This window comes from Sturnira hondurensis, unplaced genomic scaffold (assembly GCF_014824575.4).
Source record: "Sturnira hondurensis isolate 20B ecotype Veracruz unplaced genomic scaffold, ASM1482457v3 Scaffold0000780, whole genome shotgun sequence".
In the NCBI taxonomy this organism is placed as follows: domain Eukaryota; kingdom Metazoa; phylum Chordata; class Mammalia; order Chiroptera; family Phyllostomidae; genus Sturnira; species Sturnira hondurensis.
In genome coordinates, this window is record NW_028073411.1 from 19,275,042 (window position 1) to 19,285,345 (window position 10,304).

The following is a 10,304-nucleotide window of genomic DNA, read 5'->3' on the forward strand; positions in this document are numbered from 1 at the left end:
TTTTAAAGAGATTTCTTCATTTTTTAAAGATTTTATTTATTTTTAGAGAGAAGGAAAGGAAGGGAAAAAGAGAAGAAGAGAAACAGCAGTGTGTGGTTGCCTCTCACGTGCACCCCATTGGGGACCTGGTCCACAACCCACGCTTGTGCCCTCACTGGGAATCAAACCAGCAACCCTTGGATTCACAGGCCAGCACTCAATCCAGAGTCACACTAGCCAGGGCACAGTTGTTTTTAAAGCCTGTGTGTGTTGAATACAGTGTCAGAAGCCCCTGTGGAAAGTTTTATATTGGTTATTGAGTAGAATTACTAGGCACGGAATAGATGCATTATACCATACAGAACAAAGATGTTAATAGTTCAAAGAGAAATGGCAAGAAAGCCACAGAGACGGAGGACTCAATTTCTCGAGCTTAATCTGAGCAAGTAAAAACGGTCCCTTTTTCAGGTTGACCAACTCATCCGCTTTGTCCAGGCCCTTCCCGGTTTCAGCACTGAAAGTCCCCCGTCCCAGACAAATCCCGAGGGTTTGTTACCGTTTTTCTACACCCACCCACGCCCCTTCCCCTGCGCTTGGCCTCCAAGCCTGCGTCATCGGAGCGGCCGCTGGGGGCACTGTAGTGCGCAGCCGCGGCCTGGGAAGTGTTCCGGCTTTGGGCAGCCGCCGCTCCTTCCGCTTTCCCGGCAGGCCCTGCGCGGCGCCTGCGCATTCGGTGACCTTCCCGGCTAGTTGGCTGTGCAGGTTGGAGCGACCTGGGCCGTTGGTCTTGCGAAGAGGTGAGTGCTGGAATCGGGTCCCGGTACTCGGTGCGGGCAGCCGGGACGGTGGGGGACGGGACGGTGGCCGGCGGAGGCCCGGGCCTGATTGTATCCGTGGTGAATGAGCCGGCGGCGAGGGGGACCCTCCCCAGCCCTACGGCAGCCCCCCGCCCTGCTGACCTTGGGGCCCAGCCCCTCCCTTGCCTGCGCAAGTTTTTCCGCCCCGGCTCGCGAAACTGGAGAAGCCGGTCCAGGGGTTAGGGTTAGTGGGCGGCAGCCGCCCCCGTTCCCCTTTGATGGGGAGCCGCTGAGCCGAGGTCACGCCACGGCCAGTGATGAGCCAGAGTCCAAGCATGAACCGTTACCCGCGTTTAGCACCTTCCCCGCACCACCTCCCCCCGCCGAGTCTCTTAAGTTCCCGCAACACATTTGTCTCCAGGTGGAACTGTGTATGCCATGGGGGACGGGAAACGACCGGGTCGAACTTGGCCTGTGAGCCCCGGCCTGGGGCGCAAGGGGTCAGACGTTCCCTCCAGTGAGGTCAGAGAGTGGCTTGCTGTTAAGGTGCCAAAACCTCTGCAGACTGAAACAGACACGATGGACACCCGGTAGGACTTTGAGTAGAATGGGCCTGTGGTGTGCACAGGAAATGTGGATGGCCAGAGGGGACTGAGACGGCGAAAGTAGGGGCCTCCTTTTGTTAGACGTTGAGAACACGTCACTTGTCCAGCCCATTATGGCAGCTTTAGTTAAAAGGAAAGGCCCCGGGGAAAGGTAAGTTTGCAGTAAAGGGATAGCAGTCAGGATAATTGCAGATGAGTGGACGATGCCAGGGCCCCTGGTCTCAAGAAAAACTTCAGGACAGCGGGCGTGTCTTTGGTCCCTTCTTACTCATCTCCTCTGCACCCTCCAGATGATCAGCACTGGGCCTCGCTCAGAGGGCCCCCACCCCTCCACCCCAGCCTCTCTGAGAGCTGCTCCTCTACGCCCGCCTATTGTAATCAGATGTGTTGCGGTCAGCTCCATAAAGGGCCGATCTGATTGTTTACTGAGTTCTCACTCCATGCCAGACACTAGGCTGGGTTTGATACCTCGAGTTCCACCAGGTGCCTGGGGGGCCAGGAGGAGGCACCCTGTCTCATAGAAAGGAAAACTTCTGAAATGACAGCTTTAGGAACTTGCCCAAGGTCAAGAGGGGAGCAGGCAGACCTGGTTCCAACACAGCCCAGGATTCCAGGCTTCTGGCCCCTTGGCCCCCTGGAGCACCTCCCTCCCCACTCACTGCTGGGTGCGAGCAGGAGAGGCCTGCACTCTGAGCCTCTGAGCTCCGCCCTTCCCAGGCTTCCAGATGCAGCCTCGGTCCTGTTAGGATCCCCTCAGGCTCCTTCTCANACTTGCCCAAGGTCAAGAGGGGAGCAGGCAGACCTGGTTCCAACACAGCCCAGGATTCCAGGCTTCTGGCCCCTTGGCCCCCTGGAGCACCTCCCTCCGCACTCACTGCTGGGTGCGAGCAGGAGAGGCCTGCACTCTGAGCCTCTGAGCTCCGCCCTTCCCAGGCTTCCAGATGCAGCCTCGGTCCTGTTAGGATCCCCTCAGGCTCCTTCTCAAGCAGGTTGTTGGTCTCTTAGAGCCTCATGCTGGCAGAGCATCTGGATTCCATCTGAGGACAAGGACTGTGAGGGCTTCCGGGAGGAGGACAGGGCCGCCTCCTGCAATGGTCAAGCTCCAGGCTCTCCTGGGAAGAGCTGGAAGCCAGGTCTCGGGGCTGATTCTCGAGGAGCAGTGTGGGTGATGGCAGACAACCTGCTCCAAGTTCTTACTTGCAGGGGTAGGAAGCACTTCGTGAATGCTGGCAAATTTGCGTGACGTTCTTACAGTAGGAGCTGGGGTCTTGACTATGGCCTCCAAGGCCCTCAGTGGCCTTGCGGGTCTCCCCTTCCCTAGAGCAGCCGAGGTATCTTATGTAACAAGCGCACAACAGAGGGCGCTAGACACTGAACACCTGGCGTGGAGGAACCCTTCTTCCTAACAGCCCTCTGAGGCCGGCACTGTTTAGGGCCCTATTTGCAGATGTGGAACCTGAGGCAGCTTAACTTAGCTGGGGAGTGACAGAGCTGGAGCTGGGGTCTGGGCAGCCCCCAGCCTTCTTCCCGACGCCCCCACCCTCCACACGCACTCTGACCTTGGTGCCCCAGTGTGCAGGCCGCCACCTAGTGCAGGCTCAGGTCACCGCTGCTGAACGAATGAGCAGTGAGGGCAGGACTTGGGCTTCCATGGTCGGTCGGGGGGCCAGAGCTCACGAAGGTGTGAGGCTGCGTCACCAGGGAAGCACAGGGGCATTTTTGTGCAAAATGGGGAGGCCACCGGCTCGGGATTCCTGACAGCAGTTGGAATGGCTGTAGGCGGCAGACCCAGTGCTGTGAAGCTCCAGGAGATGAAGGCGGTCGTGCCACCTAGAGCTTGTAGTAAATCATGAGCGTGAATAAAACATTGCTTTGAGACCTGCACGTAAAGGTGAACCGGAAGTGCTGAAATTGATGGCTTTTACTGGTCAAATTCAGTGATTGGTAAACATTTTTATTCACAAAATAAGTTGTGTGGTGATCGCAGCTCTTAGGGCGTGGCCTTGGCGTCTGCAGCTGTGCCATATTTGGCAGCGGACTTGTAGACTGGGGTGCACGTGAAACGTGGCGACTGCGGTTAACAACCTGTGCTGTGTCGTGTCACCAAGAGACGGGCAGTGGGGTAGTGGGCGTGTGGATTGCCACACGGAGGGGGGGGGGCGGGGCGGGAATCCTTTCACAGCGCACACCTGCATGAAGTCCCCACCACAACGCACACTTTCAACACATCACACTTTTACACGTAGACCAACCTCAGTGGGGCTGAAGTTCAAAGCAGCACCAAGGTGCAGCGGAGCCTGTGCCTCGGGCCCACAGGGAACGCCACGCCGACAGCCCTTAGGGTGCTGCGGACAGACGAGGTCTCAGCTTAAACGCAGTGAGAATGGTCTGGGGCAACGGTCAGTGGAGGGCAGCCCTTGGGGGCGGGGCGTTCCCTGACACTGCAGGGTGGCACAGGCTTGAGAAGCGAGGGTTGATTGAGGGCTGGGGTGGCCAAGGTCGGAGCATTGGGGCATTGAGGGGAGGGGGCACTCGCAAAACCACGAGCAGGGGCCCCGCGTGGGTGCAGGTGTTGGGGGCACATCTGGTGTCCGCTGGTCCCTGCTGCATGGTTGGGGGAGATCAGGTGAACTTAATAAATAGAGGGGAACCCTGGCTGGTGTAGCTCAGTGGATTGAGCTCGGGCCTGCGAACCAGAGGATGGAGCTTTGATTCCCAGTCAGGGCGCATGCCTGGGTTGCAGGCCAGTTCCCAGCAGGGGACACACAAGAGGCAACCATACATTGATACTTCTCTTCCTCTCTCCTTTCCTTTCCCTCTAAAGATAAATAAATAAATTTTAAATAAATAAATAAATAAATAGAGGGGAGTCCCTGCCAGTTCGGTGTAAAGCCACGGTCATGTTAATATTGATCACTGTGTTCCTTTGCAGATGTTTCAGAGCCTCATGAAAAATGTCTGGGTCCCCATGAAGCCCTACTACACCCAGGTTTACCAGGAGATCTGGGTAGGAATGGGGCTGATGAGCTTCATCATTTACAAAATCAGGAGCGCTGGTGAGTCTCCACGCCTGACCCACTGGAGGTCAGGAAGGGGGTGCCTTTCAGCAGGAGTCACAGTGCACCTCGCTGAGATGGTGGGGGCACACGCCAGCCGTGAGACACTAGGGGACTGCTGGGGGAATTTGAGGAAGCCTGGGGGGTTGGGGAATTGTGACTTTTCCTAGGTGTGACGGTGGTTCTTTCTAATGCATAGCAGCTGTGCTTAGTTTTGAGCGCTGCAGACTAGACTCTTTGGGGCTGAAGGCATGGTGTGGACACATGGACACACTGGGCTGCCCAGTGTTTCACTGTTCCGCTTCCGCTGAACGTTGGAAGTGGTCAGATTAAAAGTCGCAGCAGGGTGGCCATTTGGTGCTCAGTGGAGCAGAGACGGGGCCCAATCCTGCATGAATAAGCGATTGGTCGAAAAGAGGAGAGAAAGGGGAGAACTTGGAATCGCACTGCTGGACTAAGGGTGTGGTGGCGAGTAGAAGGCCTTTCAGGCGTGGGGAAGCTGCTGAGCCGCTCCCGGGACATCTGTGGCAGGACTTGGACTTCTTGGCCGTGAGGCACAGGGAGCCCTGTTTCCTGAAAGCTTCCTGCAGCAGCCGCCTGGCAGGGCTGGGAGCTTCCCTGCCAGGAGCTGACTTCCACAGTGGGTGGTCCGAGGGCTTTTTGTAAAGGACTAATGTGACCAGTTTTCCTTTCTTTGTATTTTAGATAAAAGAAGTAAAGCCTTGAAAGGTAAGGTTTTTGCTTTCTAAGTGGGTGGGGAAGGAAAACACCATCTGCACTGATCTGGGCAGGGCATGTCAGTGCCCTGATTGACGCACACTCTGACTCAGGAAATGTACTGGGGTGGCCGGAAGGTCCGTTAGGTCCTTTCCACACAGTGGCTCTCCTGGCGCTCAGCTGTTTTCACCTTCATTCAAGACAGTTTTGTTAGACTGTATTGTAACAGCCGTCATATCAGTGTGCATTTAAAAAAAAATCACCCTGGCTGGTGTGGCTCAGTGGACTGAGCGCCAGCCTGCAAACCAAAGGGTTGCCGGTTTGCTTCCCAGTCAGGGCACATGTCTGGTTGCAGGCTGGGTCTCCAGTGAGGGGCATGCGAGAGGCAACCAGTCGATCGATGTTTCTCTCCCTCTTTCTCCTTTTCCCTTCTCTCTTAAAAAAAAAGTTATCAAAATTAGTGAATTTTCATATAGCCATTTTAATACTAAAGATGGAAGAAGATATGCAATGTTTCCAACACATTATGCTTTATTATTTGAAGAAAGGTAAAAACATAACTGAAACACAAGCTTTTCAGTGTAGGGGAGAAGGTGCTGGAACTGATCCTACGTGTCAAAAGCGGTTTGTGAGGTTTCTCGGTACTGTTGACATTTTGGCCAAGTGACTCCTTGCTGTGGGGCTGTCTGTGCATTGGAAGGTGTTGAGCAGCACCCTTGGCCTCTCCCCACTAGAAGCCAATGGCGGGAGAGAGCCGACATACTCAAAACGCCCACATCGATAGTTATTGGTGAAAATGACAAAGGTGTCTCTTATTTGATGGAAAAAACTAAAGGCTTTTTGGCCGACTCCATAGAAGACGCGATGGGGATATTCTGAGCATGAAGTTCTGCTTCTTGTGGCCTGGATGTGAAAAACCACCGCTCGCCCCTGTGGGCCCAGCGGGAGCCCTGCTTGCAGGCGCGCTGCAGACCAGTCAGTGGGCAGCGAGGCGGTGGGTGGGGCAGTCCAGGGTGGCAGAGCGGCACTGGATGGCCCTTCCCCCTGTTCCCCAGGAGACCAGGAAACTGGCCATCTGAGTCCAGCTCACCCCAAGCTGCTGCTCACACCTTTTGGAGGCGGCGTTTCCCAGCGCCACCCCCTCCACCCTTTGGCTCCCTGGGGCCCTGATGGAGGCAGCTCTGTGAACTTCTTTAGACCAGTGAACGCTGCTCCCGCTCCGTGTCCCACTGGTGCTCACGCCGACCCGGGTCTGCTGGTCCGTCCGTCTAAGCTGGGTCTGTGTTTCGCTTCTTTCCAAAGGTTCGAGTTCCGCGCCTGCCCACGGGCACCACTAAGCAGCTGGATCCGAGTACGCCGAGGGTGGAGTGTCACTGGGCTGTGTGTCGGAGCTCTGTCAGATGGGGCCTGGCACGCTGCGTTGGGGAAGCACCGCTCCCCTCCTGGCTGAATAAATGCACCTGTGAGACACCCCGGTCTGCTCAGTGTTCCTCTGCCGTGCCCGTCGCCCCGGGACGCCCGTGTGCACAACAGGCGGGGCCGGACTCTCGCTGGCTGGCCCGCCCGGCCTCAGATGCCCTGAGGAGCTGGGGCGCCAACACCCCGGTCACCATAGCAGTGGGGGTCACCCACCATTGGATGGGTGCTCAGTGTCCATGAATATTTTTACACGGGGTCCTCCTACTTGCCCTGGTGACCTCTGAGCCTCCATCTCCTCCGTGGGAAGTGGAGACAGTGCGTGCACAGTCTAACAAGGTCATTGTGGAAGCGGGCGGGGGTCGTGGGCAAGCACGGTGCTTCGGCTAATGTGCTTTCTGGGTGGGCCACTCAGCCCCCCGTGTGGGGGCGGTGCCTGCTCCAGGAGATTTCCTCAGGAAGTCCAAAGTCAGCTGATAGGCCTTCAGTTCGGCCAGTACTAACTGATAGTGTGTGATGCTCATCTCCAGCCACAGCGATGAGCAGACCCCTAGATGTGCATGTTGAAAACCATTCCGAGCAGTAAGCTTGCCAGCAGGTGACACCAGTTTGAGACCTGGCTTTTTGCTGGGCACTGGGGGTCTGGCTGCATGTCTCCCCCGCTTCTCTGTGTCGCCAGTGTTGGGCCAGCCCATTGCCAGTGTCTGCCCAATGACCACCCCTTCCTGGGGGTGTCTGGGCCTCTGTTTTGTTTGTGGAGTGGGAGCTGGTGTGCCCCATGCCTCGTGGCTGCCTCATGTGCTCAGCTTGGGGAGCACCTGGCAGGAAGGCAGTGGGCAGCCTCAGGGGACACTGCTAGAGGGGGAGAGGTCCATCCTGCTGGGACACTGTCTTCTCTGGGAGGTGTTTGTGGGGCCTCCAGGGTAAGTGGGCCCTGCGGCTCAGAAAGACCCTGTCTCAGAAGTTACTCACTGGGCCATCGGGTCTCAAACCTGTGCTTGTGTTTGCGTCACCTGGGGGCCAGTAACGTGTTGGCCAGACTGGCCCTGCCCGCTCGTGGTCTGGGCAGCACCCGAGACACCGTCTGTCTCGGGGAAACCGATGGCCGTACAGAGAGCATCATCCACCAGGGCCCGAGGTGCACCCCCGGCTCCCTGGGGCACCCCGACACCAGAGCTGGGTGTCTGGGTAAGGTGGTTCTAAGAACCAAACAAGGTGGGCCTACAGGCCCAGGTACAGAGGAGGAAACTGAAGCTGGGGGGCAGTGACTTGCCAAAGGTCACCTGGCCAGGGCTGGGACTGGGCCCTGGGCTCCAGGACACCTGGTCAGTTCCAGATAGGAAGAATTACAGACAGGCGAAGTTGCATATCGAGTCAGTTTTAGGGAGGTCTTTCAACACCATAGAAGAAACAAACGTCTCACTGTTTGTCTGCCACTGTTCCTTGCCAGACCATTAGAGTCACCGCGTTCCTTCGTTCTGTGGTTCTGCTTGAGCCCAGGCTGCGTTGCTGTGAATACTTGGGTCAGAAAGAGAAAGTCGCTTGTAGAATGTAGGGCAGCTTGCTCTGACGTTCATCTGGTGCTCCTCATCACCCTGCGGCTTCCCGTGGAGAATTTGGGAGAGGAGAGGTCCTTTTGGGTGGAAGTTAAAGTAGGCTGAACGCTCACATCCTTGAGTGAGTACTCACACGGCCGTGGAGACCGCGGTGCTGCCCGGCGGCAGTAAAGAGTGGTGTGTGCGTTGTGAAGGAGCTGCGGTGGCCAGGCCTCAGGGCTGTGATGAGAGTTTCACTGCAGGGGCGTCTTTGAAACAGACGGCGTTGAGGAGTGTGCTCGTTCAGCAGGAGGCACGTGCACCGACTTAAAAAACGCGCGTCTGGGGACTTCCGCCAAGATGGAGGCGTAGGTGGAAACACTGTGCCTTCTCCCACAACCAAGTTTGGATACAACAAAAGTTTTGGAGAACTAAGACACACCCAGAGACCAGAAAACGGAATTATACGGAAGTCCGGCAGCTACGAACCGCTCAACGAGGACAGTAAGAGGTGGAGCCAGCAGCAGAGCTGGGTCGGGCAGGACAGACCTAGGCGCGCAGGCAGCCCGGAACTAGTCGGGGTGCGGGGCAGACTGACCAAGGTAGCACATTCGCGCACAGTGAGACAGACCACGCAGGCCCCAGAGGGCGAACCCAGTGGTGGAGGGCTGACAGCGGTGGCACACTCGTGTGCAGTGGAACGAAACGCGTGGGCCTGGTGACGGTGGTGGCTGCGGTGCTGGTGGGGGTCGAGGCAGCAGGCGGCAGACAGGATGCCATAGTCCCTCTTTGACCCGGCCCCCACATACAGCGTCACAACCCAGCGACTGAGTTGCCCTGCTCTAGTGAACACCTAGGGCTCCGTTCCTGCTATTTAACAGGCACGAACAGCCCAAAAGATGGTGCAAGGAGAACTCACAGTCCCAGAGCCAATAACTCTAAGCAACCAACAGATTGCCAGCCTCTCAGAAGCCCAATTTAAGACACTATTTATCAGGATGCTCACAGAATTGGTAGAGTACAGTCACAAATTAGAGGCACATATGAAGGCTAAACTAATTGAAATGAAGGGAGATGTCCAGGAAACCAATAGCGATGGAAAGGAAACTGGGACTCAAAATCAATGGAATGGACCAGAAGGAAGAACGAAACATCCAACCAGAAAGGAATGAAGAAATGAGAATTCAAAACAATGAGGAGAGGCTCAGGAACCTCCAAGACATCTTTAAATGTTCCAACATCCGGATTATAGGGGTACCAGAAGGGGGAAAGAAACAGCCACGAGTGGAAAACTTATTTGAACAAATAATAAAGGAGAACTTCCCCAGTCTGGCAAAGGAAATAGACTTCCAGGAAATCCAGGAAGCTCAGAGAGTCCCAAAGAAGTTGGACCCAAGAAGGAACACACCAAGGCACATCATAATTACATTAGCCAAGACTAAAATGAAGGAGAGAATCCTAGAAGCAGCAAGGGATAAGGGGACAGTCACCTACAAAGGAGTACCCATCAGACTGTCAGCTGATTTCTCAAAAGAGACCTTACAGGCAAGAAGGGGCTGGAAAGAAGTATTCCAAGTCATGAAATCCAAAGACCTACAGCCAAGATTGCTTTATCCAGCAAAACTTTCATTTAGAATGGAAGGACAGATAAAGTGCTTCTCAGATAAGGGCAAGTTCAAGGAGTTCATCATCACCAAGCCCTTATTATATGAAATGTTAAAGGGACTTATATAAGAAAGAGAAGATGAAAAATATTAACAGTGAAAGGACAGCAAACACAGTTATTAACAACCGCACCTAAAACGAAAGCAAACCAAGAGGACAGCTACATCAGGAGTGGAACCATAGAAATGAAGAACACATGGAGGGTTAGAAAAGGGGGTGAGAAAGAGGAGAAAGGGGGAGAAGGCACAGAAAATAGCATAGAGGGTAGGTAGAAAATAGGGGGGAGGGCGAGAATAGTGGGGGAAATATAGAATCTAAAGAAATTGAGACACGTGGTTATAAACTAAGGGGAGAATAGTGGGGGAGGGAGTGTGCGGGTGGAGGGGAATGAAGGGGGGGAATAGAACAACTGTAATGGTATAATCAATAAAATATATTTTTTAAAAATAAATAAATAAAATTTTTTAAAAAAACCACGCGTCTGGGGAATTGCGGGGATGACCAACAACAAGTTTCTGAAATGGTAAAAGAAAA

The 10,304-nt window shown here is 55.0% G+C and overlaps 1 protein-coding gene across 1 annotated transcript; it reads left to right on the forward strand.

Moving 5' to 3' along the window:
- The first annotated feature begins 674 nt into the window (after positions 1 to 674).
- ATP5MJ (ATP synthase membrane subunit j) lies at positions 675 to 6,624 on the forward strand. The gene is made up of 4 exons (XM_037047600.1): positions 675 to 776; positions 4,314 to 4,437; positions 5,143 to 5,166; positions 6,457 to 6,624. Exons 2-4 carry the CDS (start codon positions 4,314 to 4,316, stop codon positions 6,489 to 6,491), a joined length of 183 nt encoding a protein of 60 aa, XP_036903495.1. The 5' UTR covers positions 675 to 776; the 3' UTR covers positions 6,492 to 6,624.
- The last annotated feature ends 3,680 nt before the right edge of the window (positions 6,625 to 10,304 follow it).

What these genes read in the sequence shown, in the direction of transcription:
- ATP5MJ (XM_037047600.1), top strand. Translation starts at nt 4,314, where the DNA reads ATGTTTCAGAGCCTCATGAAAAATGTCTGGGTCCCCATGAAGCCCTAC. An exon ending in TTACAAAATCAGGAGCGCTG is followed by an intron (nt 4,438 to 5,142) that starts GTGAGTCTCCAC and finishes TTTGTATTTTAG; the next exon opens with ATAAAAGAAGTAAAGCCTTG. An exon ending in AAGAAGTAAAGCCTTGAAAG is followed by an intron (nt 5,167 to 6,456) that starts GTAAGGTTTTTG and finishes TTCTTTCCAAAG; the next exon opens with GTTCGAGTTCCGCGCCTGCC.